Source organism: Natator depressus, chromosome 3 (assembly GCF_965152275.1).
Source record: "Natator depressus isolate rNatDep1 chromosome 3, rNatDep2.hap1, whole genome shotgun sequence".
Lineage (NCBI taxonomy): Eukaryota > Metazoa > Chordata > Testudines > Cheloniidae > Natator > Natator depressus.
The window spans coordinates 127499982-127519142 of record NC_134236.1 but is presented as its reverse complement, the minus strand read 5'-3'; the positions used below and the strand labels follow the sequence as shown (position 1 = coordinate 127519142).

General features: G+C 44.1%; 1 protein-coding gene across 2 annotated transcripts in view; it reads left to right on the top strand.

Annotated features, from left to right (window-relative positions):
- The window catches only part of FRMD1 (FERM domain containing 1), a 66608-nt gene extending 47973 nt beyond the window's left edge, over nt 1-18635 (top strand). For both annotated transcript variants that reach the window (XM_074947018.1, XM_074947019.1), the window contains 8 exons: nt 2335-2490; nt 5290-5355; nt 5542-5610; nt 5774-5948; nt 13346-13681; nt 13837-13965; nt 14758-14837; nt 17018-18635. In XM_074947018.1, coding sequence (XP_074803119.1) covers nt 2335-2490; nt 5290-5355; nt 5542-5610; nt 5774-5948; nt 13346-13681; nt 13837-13965; nt 14758-14837; nt 17018-17305 — 1299 coding nt within the window. In that variant the 3' untranslated portion in view covers nt 17306-18635. The remainder of the gene's footprint in view (nt 1-2334; nt 2491-5289; nt 5356-5541; nt 5611-5773; nt 5949-13345; nt 13682-13836; nt 13966-14757; nt 14838-17017) is intronic.
- The last annotated feature ends 526 nt before the right edge of the window (nt 18636-19161 follow it).

Sequence of the window (19161 nt, the reverse complement as noted above, 5' to 3'; positions counted from 1 at the left end):
AAAACTTATCTTCAGTACCTTGGCCCTATCACATTTACCTGTGGGGTGGACTGAGCTCAGTGCAGGGTGGCAGTACATGAGGGGCAACACCAGTTGGTCAAAACGGAGAGAAAAGGATACCTTGGTGACTTCTCATTCTGACTTGACTCAGGTGAGAATTTCATTATAATCCCTCTGGGTATGGTTTTTTGGCCACTAATTGGTCTTGAGTCACTTGCGTCTCATTGTCCAGTGCTTCTAGTATGTACTTTAAAGATTTCAGTTTCCACACTCCATTTTTACGGATTTTTGGGATGTTTGGGGACGGTTTGGTGTCCTTTTTTTTTTTAACCCTTTATGGTGACTAACTTTGCCTGAGGGCAATGACTGAACCAGTCACGTGTCTTCTGGCCATTCAGTATCTTTGGAAAGAGCGCACAAACATGCAATGTGCAGACTGCTTCCTGCACCATTTCCTACTCTGCTGTTACGCATGGATGCAAAGTCATCCACCACAGTCAGTGAGAATGCAAGTAAATGACGGAGGTAGAGGATGATGCTCTGGACTGGGAGTCAGGAAGCCAGGGTTCTCCTGGCTCTGGCTCTGCCTCCAACCCGCTGTGTGTATCCTTGGGCAAGTCTCCTCACCTCTCTGCCTCAGTTTCCCCTCCAACCCCAGCTGTTTCCAAGTGTCGGGGAGGGGAAGGGTTCAATGGAGAAGAAACGAATGGCATCAGGAGGCAGGTGTGGCAGAGGCAGGGCAAGTCTGGACTTTTATACTCATGAGCCCCAAGCTACTTCTCCTCCCACTGTGCACAAATACTCCCTGATCCCTGGCAGAATTCTTCCCACTGGACTCTCTTCCACACCCTGGAAATTGCAGCTCCCAGATGATATACACCTGGAATTACGTAGTTTCCAAAGGGTTTAAAAAGGTGGGTCTGACAGAGACTGTTATAGGGCAGCTATCAATCTTTTTTTAATCTTGCAAACATTGCAAAGGCTAAGTCTGAGCACAGCCCTGCTACACTGAGCTACAGCCCCAAGCATCTAGATGATTTATTATTACAGATAGCAAAATCTGGCATCCAGGGGGATGCTTTTCCCCCTGTCCCCAGGGTACAGCAGGGAGACACTGCATGATCTACTTCTTTAGCAGCATCTGGTTCAGATCGGTGGCCGAGGGCTACTGCAACCCAAATAATAATAAATACAAAGGGTGGAGCTGCAGGCTAGCAAGTGGGAAATCTGGCTTTGAACTCTGGACTTGGCTCCCAACTATAGCCTCGTGATGCTGTACAGCTGCTGGCTGATAAGATCAAGAGTGACATTGACAGAGCTCAGCCTTCTTGGTAGGATGATTATAGTCACATGAGGCCTGTGCACAGGGAGAAGCAGCGAGTTTGTATAAGAAGGCAAAAGAAGAGCTTAATATAACTATGGAAAAGACTCTGTTTTGGTCACTGTCCATATCCTTGCTTGGGCAGTTTGCTCCCTATTGAATATTCTCAGGTGCTTTGCACAGTCTAGTTTTAAATGTCCTGCGTAACAGGGCTTTGTGAAGAAGCAAGTTTAGCATAAATTTCCTTCTCTGTTGCAACTGTTCCCAACCCAGCCTCTCCTATGTGGGGGAAGGCTTTAACATTACCCTAGAATACTGTATTATTCTACAGTAACACATGGCTGAGTGGTCTGAGCACAAGACCAGGAGCCAGAAACTCCTGAGCTGTAAACTTTGGCACTCATTGGCCCTGGGCAAATCACTTAACTTTGATGTGAATTTTCCCATCTGTAAAATGGAAGGATAGTAATACTTGCCTACCTCCACAGAGGCAATGGGAGGTGTATTTAGTTATTGATAAAGCATGTGAAGGTGAACACTGCTAAATAAGCACCATGTATAATTATTATTGATGCATACACTAGCATTTCTGCAGTGTTTTGGGCCATGGCTGCAGAATACAGCAGTATTTTAGGTAGTATTAGATAGCTGCCTGTAAGTGTTTAGCAAAACTGAAACCTGGAGAAGAATTGCCAGGACTAGAGAATACAGATATTAAATACCAAAAACGATGGTCTTATTGCACTCAGGTGTTGCATGTTATGATTTTGCCACATACTTAAGGGGGACCTATTCAGAGACATAATTCTCTAGTATCTTTTGGGCAAATTTAAATGCTGACTCTTCAAGGAGAGCGAGAGAGAGAGTTCCGTGAACTTACATTCCTGGTGGTGGTCAGGTTAACTGGGAAAGAGCTTTCGTTTCCACTCTTGTTTGGTCCTTGCTGTTGACCCAGCTGCCTCCTGTTGGGATCATTGAAAAAGTGCTGACTGTCTCTCTTTCCTTTGTGGCAGATAATTGCAAAGAGGGGGAGTGACTATATCTTGAAGCATGCTCCAGAGATGCACCAAGAACAGCATGGTCTGACTGCTAAAGATGCAATCCTGAAATTCATTAAGGAGTCCTGTTTACTGGAAGATGTGCCTGTCCATTATTACAGATTACAGAAGGTTAAGCAAACAGCTGCTTATTTCATCCTTTTGGCAAAGATAAATGCGTTGTTGAGTTTTTTTTTTCACTTTATAAACGTTGTGCCTCTAATGTTAAAAACAGAGGCTTTGCCACATGTGGGAGTGAATTCATTTGTATCTGGGGAGGTTCCACTGATATGCTCAAATACAGTTACATGGCAGACTCATTTGGTAGAGAGGAGGGAACACCGTTTAAGTTCACAGCCCCCAAGTAGGTCAGCCTCCCTTCTCTAGGAGTAGTTTGGAGTCTGCTCCCATTCCATTGCACCCTGTTCTGTGTAGAGCCACAGCAACTACTGCAGAGTATTTTTGGGTGCATCTGAGGGCTGGCTGAATGTGGGGTTGTGAGAGGGGAAAACATTGAGAAGCCATATGTTATCAGATGAGGGAGATGGATTTTGGGGGGTTGTTGAAAGGATAATCTAAGGGTCTGTCCCATGGCATTCAAGTGCTGTGAAACAGTGAAAGAAACATATTTGTATTATCATAGCATCCAGTCATAGCCCAGGACCCCTTTGTGCTAGGGGCTTTACAAACACAGGACAAAAAGACAGTCCCTGCCCCCAAAGAGCTTACAGTCTAGCTCTGAGTGTGCCCAAATGACAGTTTTTGTACCTTTGTTCTTGGTGTGCATATTTTTCAGATTGGTTTGATTTTTTTTTTTATCTAGTTATTTTATTTCCTTTTTGCCACCTACTCCCTCCCCTCCAGTCTCCCCAGTTGTTTGCTCCCAGGCAGATGATGTTACGCAGTGGGGAGGCGAAGAGGTGCCTCTTGCATTTTGACTTGATAAGTGACCTAGTGTAGGCAGTGGAAGGGCAATATCCAGGGTCAAAGAGCACATATTCATCCCTGGGTGAGTTTCCTTTCCCACTTAAGCAAGCCAGGTCCCCGGAGATGCACAGGGCTTTTCCTGAATGCACGCGGTCCACTTTGCCAGAGCTTACTGAATAATTTGAAGGCTTCCTGATCCAGTCTGTCTTTCTGTGCTGGTCACATTCAAGCAAGGTTATGTCTAGGAGGCACCAAAAGCTTAAGAGGCCTGTTTCATTCCATTAAATCTCTGAGATGCTCCACTTACTGGGAAAACATCAAGAAGAAAGTTTCAGGTTCTCTAGAAGAAATAAGTTCAAATTTGGGATCAGTTTCTAATGGTGTTGATTTAACCTCTCGTGAGCCACATCCACTCCTTCATCTTCTCCCTGCTTTGACTCTAATGCCATTAATGATCGTCATAAGACAGTCTGGCTTGCACTTGAAGGCTATAAGAAACGCACTGGCAGGACGTGATACCATTTATGTCCAGAGGCATGACAGATATGAAATCTGTTGTCCTTGATACCTGAATTCCTGTCTCTCTTGAATTGTAGCATAGTTAACTGTTTTACATACATTGCTATGGTCACAACGCATTGTCCTTCCCACTGCCACCTCCACCACAGAGGCAAGAATACTGGCGTGAGCAAGTTCCCCTCCCCCCCCCCCCCCCCCCGGATGATGAAGCACCAGCCCATTTGGACAGTGTGTCAGAGGAGCCAGCTGCTGGTGGCTTGTGTGGCAGTGCATTGTGTCAACTCATGGGAGACGTGCGCTTAAGAGCAGTCTCACATCTCCTGGTGTCTAGGCTGGCGAGGCTCACATCTGCTTCCTGCATCCCCTCTCCAGGCCAATTTATGGATTAGATAAAGCTGACACCTTTCAAACCATTGTAAATTAGACTTCCACCTTCTGCCTCCCTCTTTCCCCTCCCCATCCCCAGTAGAAGGAAAGTTAAGTATAGTTGCATGAGGCCTGTATCTTAACCAGTGCAGGATGGGAATAGTGGAAGTTTTAATGTTAAGGTCTGAGCTTTATTACCGTGGTTTGGAGTTATTCTGTTTTAGTTCCCAAGAAATTCCAACCCCTCCTCTGATAGGGGAGGTGTGTGCGACTCTCTATATCTCTGGCATGTCTTAGGAGGTATATGTTGCTTAACGAAATAAAAAGAATCCAGAACATGTTTACACGAACTAATCTCAAATAGAATAGAACTGTCAATGGTACAGCACGTGTGTCCCTCAAGTTGCAGCACAGGTACAACAGGATAAGGATCCTAATAATTCTTTAAAAGCCTTAAGTATAAAACTATGCTACAGCATATACTGAGGTCAGAGAGAAAATGCTAAAAAGTTAGACCCAAAGCTGCATTAACCAACACCCAAGTCATTCCACCTATGAGGCTTTATTAACCCCTGCTGCTGAACTGCACCTCCAGGTTGCAGTAGGGCCACTAGTGGGAACGTTTCTGCCCTGGCAAGGAGGACCTGGGACAAGCAAACCTAATAAGTTTGTTTCAGTCTCTACTATGCTGTGCAGATGGGGGAAGAGGTGGGCGTGTTCCTGGGGATAGCAGTGGAAGCAGATTGAAGTAAGGGGCAATCGGCTGCAAATAACCACTTTGTTAAATAAAGGACCGTGCTCTAAATTCAGTAAAGCCATTGGATTCCACTTCAATGACTGCATGTTGTCTTAGGTGTTCAGTATGTGGTGAAACTCTCAAGACCCCAGCATGAAAAGAACTACACAAGTGTGATGTTTAATTCAGTGCAAGTGTTTTTCAATGTGAAAATGGACACGCAAAACCCAGCCAAACGGGAAGGGGGAGATATGAAATTCTAATAACTTGTGCTGAATTGGGATAACCTTGCTGCGGCTCTGTTACAGTACCTACCAAAGTCAGGGCAGGTCTCTGTGTGTATGGGTTACCTTTTTGACCTCAGACCTTTTATGTTCTTGTAGGATAAGAAGGAAGATCGCCCGACAGTTGTCCTGGGCCTCACCCTTAAAGGAATTCACATCTATCAGGTAACAGAATGAAAGCTATTGATGTACCATTAACTCCATCTAGCCCTCAGCACCCCCTTCTCCCTGTCTCCTTTATGTTCACCAGACTCTGTATTTCACATTCTTGATTGCGTGTGAATTCCTTGCAACCCCTCCCTCTTTTATATCTGCTAGCCCTTGTGTCATTGTGTGTTTGATATGTTGCAGGAGGTGAACCATGTCAGCCAGCTGCTCTACGACTTCCCCTGGTCACACATTGGGAAACTTGCGTTTCTGGTGAGTGTAGTGGAATACGGACCATCTGTCTGGAAGGCAGGCAGCCTGGAACCTGGCAAAGCTGTTGGCTTGCCTGCATTTCCGTGCCAAGCTTTACTAGTAAAAATAAAAATGTATTGATCTTTGCTACTGACTGAAAACATGCCTCTCCTTGTTTGTTCAGGGGAAAAAATTTGAGATCCAGCCGGACGGTTTGCCCTCTGCCCGGAAGCTGGTGTACTATACGGGTTGCCCTTTCCGGTCACGGCACTTGCTGCAGCTCCTGAGCAACAGCCACCGACTCTTTCTGAACATCCAGCCAGTGCTGAAGCAGATCCGAAAGCTGGAGGAGGCTGAAGGTATGTGATGGGGAGCAGACCCCTTTGGGGAGGGGAAAAGAGCCAGGAAGGTAAATAGGTAGGTTTGTTACTGTTACTTCATAGTGGCTTCTTATTTGATAGCCTTCCTGTCATGAAAGTGAAGATGGTGAGAGGAAGGAGAGGGGATCAGGTTTGTTCCCATTGGTTAGCATGAAATGGTTATGACTCCCACTGCAGGAGGTGGGTTTTTTCTTATTAGAGACTGTGTTCAGGAAACAAAGGGAGATTTCCTCCTTTCCTGAAGTGAGTGGTGATTCTCGCTCGTTGGCTGCTCAACTCACATAAACTTGTCACCTTGAGATATTTTTGATCTTTAGTAAGTTCTGAAAAAGATTTGAATTGTAGGATCTCCAGTTACTCAAGGTATGCTACAAATCATGGTCACGCTGCTGTATTAAAGGTACCATTTATGAAGGGTTGCTAAATGGTTAATCAATTGCTATAGATTGAGAGTCCAGCCGTTCAGGAGGTTATTTCTTCCTGTGGTATAGTATTTCTCACTTGGGTTAATTATGGGGAATTTACATCTGTCTCTGAACCAGTGAGCATTGGCTATCCTGAGTCAGGATACAGGGCAAGATGACCCATTGGTCACTTCTCGAATGGTCCTTTTCAGTGTTCCGTTTTTTGTGTTAACTGTTAATCACAATTACCGTGTGTGTGAAGGAGGTCACTGAGGAATATGGGTTCCAATCAATGGCATGTGACCGTCATCCGCTAAAGAATGCTGTTAAACACTAACATAATGCATGTGGGCAGGGTATTCTACGACTGCCATTATGGAGGTTTTGCACCTTCCTCTGTGGTATCTGGTGCTGACCACTGTACCAGACAGGATATTGGGCATGATGGACCATTGGTCTCAACCCAGTCTGGCAAATCTTGTAATATTTGTGAAAACAAAATGCAGCAGGTTTGGAAATACATAAATGTCAGGAGTCAAAGTGGGCTCTATTTGTGACACACACGCACGCGCGCACACACACACACACTCTTCTGATAGTTCTTTCCCATTCCCTTCTGGCTTATTTAGGACTCGATCCTGTGAGGTGCTGAGCACCAACTGCCATTGACTTTAATGGGAGTTCAGTGCATACATAAAAATTCCGTTTCTTTTACAGATTTCAAGTCCTATCCACACAAGAAAATTGACCCATTGCTGATAATGACTGTGAGCAGTAAGTTCCCCCAGGACTAATGTTTTGAAAATAGCTTTATCCCATCTCCTATTCTAGCATTTAAACACCTTTGAACACCAATACAGGAGGACCCCTGCGGACAACTGTTTTCAGTGGTGGGTCAGTTTCCTAGTGCAGATGGGCTCAATCTTGCCACTGCTGAAGTAATTGGGAGTTTTGCTTTTTAAAAGCATGGGAGCAGGATCAGTCCCTAAGCTACTAAGTGCTTGGACATACAGAACCTACTTTCTCGGCCTGCCACACAAGCTACCTTACTCATCAAAATACTTCGCACATTGTCTTAATTTAGTGAGACATCTTCAGCTCCACAGAACTTATAACTGGTTATTGTTTTTCATTTTAAGAATGATCATTGCAGGCTGCCTAGGTAACATAGCTCTCAACCAAAATGTGTCTTGTTTTACTCCACACCTGGGGTGAATCTCTCCCTATCTGGCTGCTAATTCACCAGATCTTAGCTAAGATGTAAATTATGCATCTCAGAAATAATAGTGTTAATAGCCAGCTGGGTGTCCCCTAATCCATCAGAATACACAGTATATAAAAATGTGGTACTGTTTTTGCTTCTGTTGGTTTTTAATACCTAATGTATGATTCTTCTTCCCCGCCTCATGTTCTTGGTGCTCTGCTGATTTACAATCATTTGGATTAATATTTGCTGTCTGTAAATAAGTTCAAATGTCCATTAAATGGGGACAATGATACTAACACACCCTTACAAGCCTAGGGGCTATATAAGTGCTAAGTATTATGAATTTAAAACTATTAATTCTGAATGACTGAACACGTGGCTAACTGGAGGGGATGACACTTCAGAATGTTAAATATGCAATCACGGTTATACAATTTTACTTTTTTTAATCTAAAAAAAAAACAATCCTCAACTTAACTTTGCAAGCCCTCTCTCAGTGGAGCCACAAAATCTAAATCAAAGTTAATAGCCAGGACTTTCAAAAGGGATGAGTGATCTTCTTTTTTTTTTTTTTTTTTTGGATTCCCAGCTTGAACACATTACAGGGCCTGATTTTCAGAGTGGGGAATACTTTTCACTCTCTGAAAATCAGTTACCTTCAAGGTTACTTAAGTTGGGCACCCAAAATTCCTGTTCACTGAAGAAAAAAAAAAAAATTTAGCCAGAGTTTGTGCAGCTTCATTAGTTCCTTTTTCCAGCAAAACCTGATAGACCCTTTAAGTTCCCAGCTGTTCCTGATGTCATGAGCAGCTCCTTTCTCCATGTTCAAAAAGAGCTATAGTGGCTCAAAGTCCAATATCTCTGCTTCAGTGGACTTAACCACTAAAATTCCTCTCAAATGTGGAAACCAGGATTGTTTGAAGGAGTGGGAGGTCTGTTACACCTCACTGTTGAGAAGCAGAGTGAATGGCATTGGAGTAGGATGACGAGTTTCTAAGGAGACAGATGGGATCTGGGGTGGGAGAGGGACTTTTCTTCAAGTTCTTCCTTTTTTTTTTTTTTTTATGTTGGCTTGAGAAGAAAAGGTGAGGAGTGTATGGAAGAATGGCCAGGAACAGCTTGCATGGAAAAGAAGAACACTCCTTCCTGGTTTCCCTGTCTCTTTCAGTTTGGTATCTAAAGCAGTAGCCCTGGCAATAATTTCAGTTGCCTAAGGTTAACAGTATCTACAGCCACAGCATAATGACTCCGTCAGCCAGCTAGGCTTGTATTTTAAAATATTGCTGATCTCCTGCTCCTCCTCCTCCTCACGTAAATCCAGTATTGAAAAGTGATTCTGGGAAAAAATCCAAAGAATCCATTTGTCTTGGGATGGGGAGCACTTTGTGGACGCTCATGATCGCCCTTATTTATCTTGGCAGTTGAACTGCTTAACACAAACTAGTGAGCATGAGGGTATAAAAATGGGGGGGGAGGGGGGCGGAGAAGGGTACAGTTGCCTGCTTTTAGTCCTTAGGAAAGCCGTGTGATATCCAGAGCTCTAGGCATTAGACAGAGCTCAACATAACATGGAGAAGACTGCGGTCATGTCACTTAATGATAGATGGAGCAGGGACATTGTGCATTGCTTGCAAGGAAAAGGCTGAAGTCCTTAAGAATCTGGATGTTAAAGTACACCCAAAAATAAACCAATTCATTGTATAGGATAGCTCCCTTCTCTTCCCACCTCCTAAAGGTTGTTAATAAGGACTTCAGAAGGTTGAGTTCACTTCTGTTGCCCACCAGTAGAAGATGGGATGCAACCCAGGCATCCACCTGGTGGTCTGGTTCAGTTTCAGCTTTTTCCTCCTTGTTCCTTTTTCTACCACAGCCTTGCCCTCTTACTGTTGAGTTTACTTTCCTCTTTCTTCCACCACAGTTACACAATGGGTGCAATTAAACACAGCACTAAGCGCTAGTGACAAGTTTGAGGTGACCGGCATGCCTGAAGGGAGTGGGAGGTGCCGAAGAGAGATGAGGTGGGGGGAGGGGCAGGTAAACCAGCAAAAGGAATGTGATGGTAGCTTACATATGTGTGAGTGCATAAAGGGCTCAGCAGTGACTCACTAAAGAGACTGTCTAAAAAGAAACCTAAAGCTCTGTGGTATGTGGTTCCCAACCCCACCAGACTTCACAAGTCCTCAGAGGAAGGTGGATTAGAGCTGGCTTTAGCATTCGCTGAGCCCCAAACAGGTTGGTGAAAATGGGCCACGTGCTGCCTCCCTTTCCCATCCCACTGCCAGGTAGGTAAGTTGTTTGGCTGTCTGATCTTGCGTGCAGAAGTGGGGAGAGGGGGAAGAGAAAGTGATTATGCTGGCTCAGGGAGTGAAATCTGCATGGGGACTCCAAAAGCCAGTAAGTCGAGCAGTCATCATCAGTGCTTGGCCCAGGTTCCCAGCTGCACCCAATATCTACTGTTACTTAATCTCTCTGTGCCCCCATTCCCCACCTGTAAAATGCGGGGGATTGCACTTAAACATCCTCACAACACGCTGAGACGTATGATCTGACGTGTGTGGATACTAGGGTGATGGGGGCTATATAAGTACAATAGCTAGAGGAATGGGAGGCACAGAGAAGATGGTTGAGACTCCCTGGCTTGGGACTGATTGCATATTTGCTCTGCCATAGTTTACAGCAGCCCTGAGGCTGCACTAAAATGTGCCTGCTGACCATTGCCTTCAGAATAGGTGGAGCACAGTGTGAGTCCCTTGCTGTCCCTTGCCTCCTGCATGAGGGAGTCTTGCCTAGGCCTAGCTGGGTGTCCACTCCCAAACATCACCACCCTTTCAGGCACTGTGACAGTCTGGTTGGGCAGCAGTCCAGACCAGTTGGGTTGTCAGCATTTGCCCTGCAACTCTGTGCCTTTCAATGCCTTGCTACTGTAGCACCCAGCCTCGGATACTCAGTCAGCAAGTAGTATACATGTCTCTCTCACAGCCCTGGTCCGGCAGCTCTGACCCCAGCCTTGGTTACAGCCAACAAGGTGACCCCCAACTCACTCCCAGCCCCAAACCCTGTGCTCTGCAATGTCCAGCCTTCTCCTGGACAGTTCAGAGAAATAATAAAAATTTGTTCTTGTAGAGACACAAAAATACATCACAGTTCATTGACTTAACTGGGGTAAATTAACCCTTTCATTTAAACACTGCACTGAGTTGGTTTATGGTAAATATAAAAGAAATTTATTAACAAGAGGACATAGGTTAAGAGATGCCAAGTAAAAGCAATAAAGTTAAAAATGGTCACAAGCAGATAAAATTGTAAAACACATATCTAAAAGTCTAGAACTTAATTTAGCAAGGTACAAGCTTTGTTCAAGATGTTTTTTCTCACCTGTATTTATTTCCCAGAGACTTCAAGCACCCTTAGCTGAAGGACCCATCTTTCTCAGCTCACAAGAGTTCTGTTCCCTTGTCTGTCTTGTGATGGATGCCAAAGATTACTTCTCTCCTTACTTACATCTTCCAAAGTTCAATGAACTTGTTTCAAGAGGCAGGATGACCTAATGCTGGTTTTCCCCCCATCCCCCTGCTGACTTCTGTGTAAATGGAGCTCCCATTGTTTCTGGTCACGCCACGCTTAATTTATGAAGGAGACAGGTAAATAGCTGCCTTCTCTCCTGTCTGGAAGGGAACCTGTTTCTCCCTTTTAGTTTTAAAATCTGGGCCCACAATATCATTAAGAATCCACATTTACCCATATAGTATTGTTACATATATTGCACAACATTACTGTCACCAGTATGTCCTTAGCTTTCAGAAAAGGCCTCACTCAATAATATTGTATACAGTCGGTTGATTCAACTGCTTATCGCTTGAGGTTCAGCCCCCTGTGTTCATAAATAGTAAACCTTTGAAATGGACTCCTTGAAAAGTAAAACCAAAACCTAGCTTCTCTCTCCTGCTGGGTGCAGATGCCATGTTCCCTTCTCCCCCATTTGTTAGCGAGAGGTTTGCCTCCCCCCTCCTTGTTAGCTTAACGGGTCTGTGTACACAATATGTGAGCATATTCTCCTTCTCTTTCACAGTACTTTGGAAGCAACCCCCAGGTGGGGAAAACACAGTTCCTTTATCTAAGACAGACCTGTTTACCAACTGCCTGGCATACCTGGTTTAAACACTCTTTAGTAATCATTCCAGCATATGTCCTAACTCTTCATAAACATTGCAGACATGCATCATGGAAGAATATTAATGATCAGTGAGTTATTAGTTCTCAAATGATACCTCACCCAGCATATTTTGCACAAAGCTTATTATGATAGCGTGTAGGATGTGACAGGGTGCTTGGTGTCACAGCCACTCAAGCCCTCTCCTCTGGGCTGTGCCAGCTCTCTTTGCCTTGCAAGTTAATAGATGCACCCCAGCCCCTGACACTGGTGAAAGGATTGAGATTTTACTAGAAAAAAGAGTGTGGTGAAAACAAATGGTAACTTACAATACAAAACAAAATCATAAAATGTGAATGTGGGTCTGCACTTAATAGTTACCTTTCTTATCTAATAAAGTAGGTTTTCCTCCCCCAAAGTTTATCTGTTGCAGAGCTGGCTGGCTTCACAGGAATCAGGATCCAGTATTTAATGAGAACACCCCTGTTCCTGAAGATGTCTCTTCAGTGCATGGATCCACAGTGTCTTTCCAAATTCTCTGTTATAAAGAAACAGGTTTTTGTCTTTACTCATAGGAAGGGTGGTCTCCTGTCTGTTTCAGTTGTTCGCAGTTGTCTCCATTGGCTTTCCACTGAAAGTCTTGGAGCAAGGCCAGTCAGTTGAACCTTGCATTGCATCACTGGCTAAACAGGGTGGGGTGACACCTCCCTCCTGCCTGAATGGGCCATCATGAGACATACCCCTGGTGACTAACTTTTTACTCCCAGCCCATAAAGTAGACATGCAGTATAAATACATAATCCCTTCAATATTACCCATACAGATATCTTGCAATGAATATGAACCTTGATAGGTTACAAGTTTCTGTAGATACCTTAGATGTTACTCCTTATGGATAACAATCCTGCAAGTCGTGTTTGGTGTCCATGAGCTTGTCAGGTCTGAGGTGAGAGTTGTTTGTGAAGATCAGGGGACTCTTTGCCAAGGAGCCTCTGTGTCACATGCAGTAGTGTTGCAGACCCACCATCTAATCTGTGGATTGATGTAGGAGCTGATGCACATGGGAGGATCTTTGGCTGAGGAGGATCTGTTAACTTGTCAGCTCTTCTGTTCTGCCAGAGTGGTGGAAAGGGGCTGAAGCAAATAAGAAAATTTGGTCCTTGTTTGTGCTTAATACTGGCCCTGGGGATGGTCTGTTCGGTGTAGAGAGCCAAGCATCTCGCTATCTCTTGTTTGAATGACCCCAGGACCTGCTATAGAAATTTGTGGGGAGGGACCCAATTAAGATATGTTCCCAGTGGGGGCCTAGCCTCCATGTTCCCTTTCTTCCACTGCCTACGACTTATACACAGTTCCCTTGTGCCCCTACAGTTGCGCCGAACCCACCCATTTCTTTCAGATTATGGGACCTTCGCTGATCAGCGTGCTGAGACCGCAACAGACCACAGTCCCACATTAAACTCAGGACAGTCTCCCTTCTTGAGGGTCCTACTCCTTACAATGGTTTTCTCTAGAGCAGGAGTCATGGTGAAGAGAATCAATTAATTTTAGGACCTCGGTTTGGATTTAATTTATCTCCAATTGGTTCCTTTTCCCCCCTGTCCCCCGTCTGTAGAGAAGAAGCGTTATCGGGAATCCTACATCAGTGACACTCTGGAGATGGACCTTGACCCCTCGGATAAACACTCCCACAGCAGTGGAAGCAGTGGGGGCAGCCGGAGGAACAATCGACTATCTCGTCAATCAACTGGGAGCCACGGCAGCTCGCACACGTCTGGCATTGAGGCTGATTCGAGGCACAGGATGTCAGTGGAAATGTCAGTGGATGAGCCCTTTGGTATCGAACGGGTTCATCGGAAGGAGAAATCATGCAGCTCGACCGTTAGCTATGGCAGCTCTGGCATTGGCAGTGGTGGCAAAGGGAGAGCTGAAGACGACTCTCAGGATGACGGTAAGGAAGTGGGGGGGGGGGGGGGGCGGTGCGGCGCATGTGGTGTTTAACAACCTTGGTCCCATGCTGTTGTGCTAGAAGGGAGGAGGTAATGAAACTTCAAATGACTTGGTAGATCAGAGACCTGACGTTAACCGCTCTTCTGTCTCTTCCAGAGGTTGAGCTGGCAGTGGATGAGCCAGAGGAGGTGCCTGTGGATGAACCTGTAGAGAGAAACCAGTTGGAGGAGGCAGCTAAAGGAGAGTCTGTCAGTTCTCTTGCTTTAGATGCACTTTGCTGTCAAGGTGAGTTGGCTTTCTGTAGTCATTCCGTGCTCCTCTCAAGGTTGTGTGTAGTTTCATGGAGATGTGCGTGGCAAGCACAGAATTATCCCGAAGAGATTCCAAGGCAGGCATGCTGGGAATTGACTTTCAGTGTTACGGTTCAGTTATCTCTCTTTGTGGCTTAAGACCAGACTGGAAGCCAGGTCCTATAGAGGTGAAATGCAGGTGTGCTATATTATACGGCAACATAGTCCCTGTCCTCCAGAATGGCCTCTGTTTTTCCCTTACCTATCTCAGATTTTTTTTTTTTCAATTGATTCATGAACATCTCTTCTGTGTGACTTGAAAACGTCTGTAAGCCTTTCCAGCAAAGGAATTTACTGATGTACATTGTGAAAGGCAGACGTGTTCAATCACAAATTGTTGAGCTTGGTGAGGTTCTATGGCCTGTTATGTTAGGCCTCCAGTGATCATAGTGGTCCCTTCTGACCCATGAATCTGTCACATTCCAAGCATTAAAGCCAGGTGAGACTGATGTGAATAGGAAACTAGGGAGTTGAAATAGCCCTGATAATGCTGTTTTTCTAATTCAGCCTTTTGGCCTCAGCCCTGAGATTGAAAGACCCATGAGTATTAGTGACTGAAACAACATCTGTGAGTGTCTTTCAAATGAGCTTGGGAGGTGCGTGGTATGGGACTAGCTGAACGTTGTAACTGTCTGAGGAGATGTATTGTAAATTGCCCTTTCACATGAACTGCTGTAAATGTTTCAGTGCAAATCTATAATCTGAATTTCAATCTCTTCCTCTGCAGCCCTTAAGCAGAAGCCTCTCCCTGTGGTACAAGTCACACTGCTAAAAATGAGAGGCCAAAGTGTGGAATCCCTTCATCAGGTGAGAGGAAACAGCAGGCTAGTGGATCTGACTGGATATTGGGCCAAATTCTGCTCTCCTTTACACAGCTGTAAATCAAGTCGGAGGGGGCTACTCTGGATTTACACTGGCATAAGTGAGACCAGAAGTCGACCAGTAATTACTACTAGAGATGGGATGAGCAGGCAACATTTGGATCCAAATTATAATGAGAAGGTTTGGAGTGAGCAAGACTGAAATCTTGCAAACTGTCCTTAGATTTAGGCTTCCAAAAAGGAAATAGAAAATAAACCACTTCGAGTTTTGAGTCCAAACCAGAGCCAAGACCGTTTGGGTGACTTTGGATTTGAGAGGCAAACTCAGTTTCATCTCCGCTCCTAAAGTTGGAAGAGATTCAAAGCTGAGGGACTGGTTTTGCTCCATCTGTAATTATTACTGTTTGTTTCATTGTGCTCCTTGTTTGCTGAACATTTCTGTCTACGTTTTCTTTTCCCTGAGTCTCTGAGAAAAAGAAACTATGTATGGCAAAAGAATGTACTGTGTCTTAAGCAATACTGGCTTGCCCTCTGAAAAACCTCTTACATTTAAAAACTTCTCTAAACCTTTTTATATTTCAAAGTGTGGCTATAGTAATAGAAAAAACTTTAATATGACTCTATCATGGGGAGTCCCAGTTATTCCCTCCAAGTCCAAATCAAACTTGCTCAGCTAAGAAAATCTGACTCCCCCCCCCCCCCCCCCCCAAACTGCGAACATACACACACTCACGCTCTCTCTAAAAAATCAATCTGGGATCTTTCTGCCTCTTTGGTCAACAGTGATAAATAATCTCCAATTGGAGTTTACCTGTTTTTTATTGATCCATTAGACTAGACTAGAATCCATCTTATTCTTCCAAAACTGTTGGTTCTTCAGGGCAAACCATAGTAAAAACTTATTTCTGCTGTCAAGTTGAACAGAGGTGACTCAGACACACAGGGAGCAGACATGTTCAGTAAGATGTGCTGTTTTTACATTAGTCTGTTTCTGACCACACACTTGCAGTGCTTTCCACTGATGATAATCAGTCTATTTTGGCCCCAGATTCAGACACCTTAACGGTTTTTTATAAGAATAGTTCTGATTTAAATATAGGTTTGATAACACATTTCAAGGGATCTTTTCTTTCTGATGGCTGCCTCTTTTGCCAGCATATATACGGAATAGTCAATTTGTGACTTTGGGCCTTTTTTCTTATATACAAGGCTGTGTAACTGAATAACTGTATTATCGGTAGGATTTTCGAAAGCACTCTGTGTTTGAATTCTTTTCTGTCAAGGCAGAGCTGGGGTGGTCAGCCTGGCATAGCAGAAGAGTTGAGCCAATGCTGAGTGCTTTTGAAAGTGTGTGTGTGTGAGAGAGAGAGAGAAATTTATATATATTTAATTTTTCTCTGTGTGTGTGTGTGTGTGTGTGTGTGTACACACACACACACACACACACACACATTTCTGTCGATACATGTGGACAAAGTTTTATGTCTGCATTGATAAGGTAAGTATATTTTGTTTGAATGCTATATTTCTAGAATTTAATCTTAAAACCAATTTAAGGAATAACTATCAAGAGCCAGGGCTGGTCAGTAAAGGCCAGGTCACTATTGCTCATGCTAAATGAATTCTGCCTTTAAATGCTACTGCTGGTACACTGCTCCGATTTTTCCATTTCTGCGTAACGTGTGGATTAATTGTACTTGGCATTTGTGTTAACTGATGAGCTTTGTGCCAAGTGTTTTCACAGTTGCTTTCTGAACCTTCCTTTTAGCTCATAAAATCTTAGTGGACCCAATCCCAATGTTTTCTAGTGCTTGTTTTTCATATGTAGCCAGAAGCTGACCTCCCCAGCTCTGCCAGGAAGTGCCACTTCAGCCACACTTAACTCCTGTCAGATGCTCCATTCATTGTACTTGACACTGGGGACACAGTGTACAGAGATCAGAATCTGGATGAAACAGAAGGGCAGTTAAGTGAATTCACAATTTCATCATGGTTCACAGCTTCTGCATGTAGACAGTGCCCTTTAGAAAGCTGATGGGGAGGGGTGTGGTTTGAGGGAACAGGAACAGTTTAAGGATGAGCATTAGGAGCCAGCATCCTTAGGCTATGTAATGCTGTGTTTCAGTTCATAGTCATTTCCTCATCTGTGTCTTACTGAACCGTCAGGTGAGAGAGCCTAAAGACAGGAGCTGCTCAGACCAGCACAGCCAGAGTTTGGATGACATCCGTCTTTACAAGCATCGGCATCCACCACTAAGCTCCACGTTATCTTCGGACACCTCCCACAGCTACACGTTTGGTTGTGCACTGGAGGATAAGCTGGCCAACTACGGCTGTGTTTATTCAACAGCAGACTGCAAAACCAAGTCCGCCCTCTATGGAAAAAGATCCATGAACTGCCTGTCTCTGGATCTCTTGGGAGAAGACCAGCTGCCGGACGAGTTTGTAGTGTAGCCAGGTCAGCAAGGTCCTAACCAAGGAGACGGCTCATTAGGGAAATAAAAGCTACTATATATACCTCATCAATGCACGATACATTGCTTTTGTTCTCACAGGTGATTGGTAAATGACTTTTGTACCCTATTAAGGGATATATAAGTAGTGCCACAACCCAACAAACCTGACAAAAGTGCAAGTTTATTACAGGGGAGCACTTTAATTAAAAAGAAAAATACTGGCATTGGAATATCTGTCCTCTGCCCAGCGCACTGTTAAAATGGACTGCCCCAATAGAACAGACAATTTTTTTTTTTTTAAAATACCAGTGGACAGTTGGCCCAAAACGTCTAATAAGCTAATAGCACAGAGAGCACATTGAATTGACTTCCCTGAAAAGAACTACGGATTCCACATAGTTTTTGTTTTTTGTTTTTTTTTTTTTTTCAAGCCACCTACTTCCTGACCTTTTGTGCCCATAATGTTGCACTAATCTAGTGTGTTTGGTCCCCTTAAATTCACTCTACTGAGGCACCGCTGTCAACTGTCTGTTTTCTCCTAGAACATATCTCAGCCCCTCAACAACTGGGATGGACCTTCTGTAGCTCTGTAATATCTAGAACCCTGTCCTGCTCCCTTTGAAATCAGTGGAAGCTTCACTAGGAGCAGGATCTGCCCTTTTGTGGGTTTGTTTCTAGGTTCCCTCCCCAACCAAGCCAAAAACATACCAGCAATTGTACCACTGTTTTTTTTTAAACTGCATTTTAGAGCAGCGAAGTGGGAACCACTGGCCACTAACTATTGCTACAAACCTCCACTATTGATCCCTAGATACAGTCTTCATCCTTGTTATTGTTGGAAAATAACAGGATGACTCCGCTGCTTCCGGCAGTTTGGATTTTGAGGAAGTCATGACAAAAGTGCTAATTGATTGGCTTTTCAGGAAAGAAGTGTGACTGGAGAAGTTGTCCGAGTATGATCGCGTCTACTTGAATCAGGGCACTTTTAAAAAAACTCAATTCCATATGAATTCACCCTCTGAGTTTTGGAGGCTGAACATGGAGAAATAGATTTCAGAGGATGGCTAAAGTAGTTAATAGTGATGATGCCCATTTTTGGTTTTGATTGGGGCATTCAACTGGTGAAGGGTGACTGTAAGGCACCTGATGATAGATGTTTGTGGTGGTTTGTGTGTCCAAAGGTTATGGTTTGGGGTTTTTTGAGTGCTATGGAGCTGTACCAGTGTTGTGTGAAAGGATACATGCACTGGTACTATATGATAAAAAGGGCTCATATTAGGTCTGGAGATGAAATGCTTTCTGCCTTCATTCACAAAAGTGATGCTATGTTATTTTCCCCCCCTTTTTTTCCCACCTGCAGTACTTGGGGGGGGGGGGGGGGGGAAGGGAGTGACACAACCACCTATAACCCCATGGCTAGGCTGCATCCTGGCGAAATGGAGAAGAATGATGTAACGAATCAATGTTCCATACATCCTCCCAGCAAAGAATAATTATTCTAGAAAATAAAGCAAAATGTCATCTTGTTGACTTAAAAAATTTGAGCACAGTATCGATCTTGCTGCACTAAAGAGTTGAAAATAGTTGAATCCATGTAAGCTGCAGTCAGACAACAGTTAAAATTGTCACTGCAGTTTTGAAAGTCCGTTTGCTGGGCTTTTTAAGAGGAGGATACTCACTGTGATCCCAGCACAAATGGAAAACTGCATTATATTACCATCTTAGGCAGCAGTCAGTTGGATAGTTGCATTGCAAGTGAACTATTAAAATAACCAAGCCAGAAACTCCCTGATCTCAGTTATGGTACAAGATTTTCATGCAGATAGGTATATCTCACAACAGCAGATGCATCAA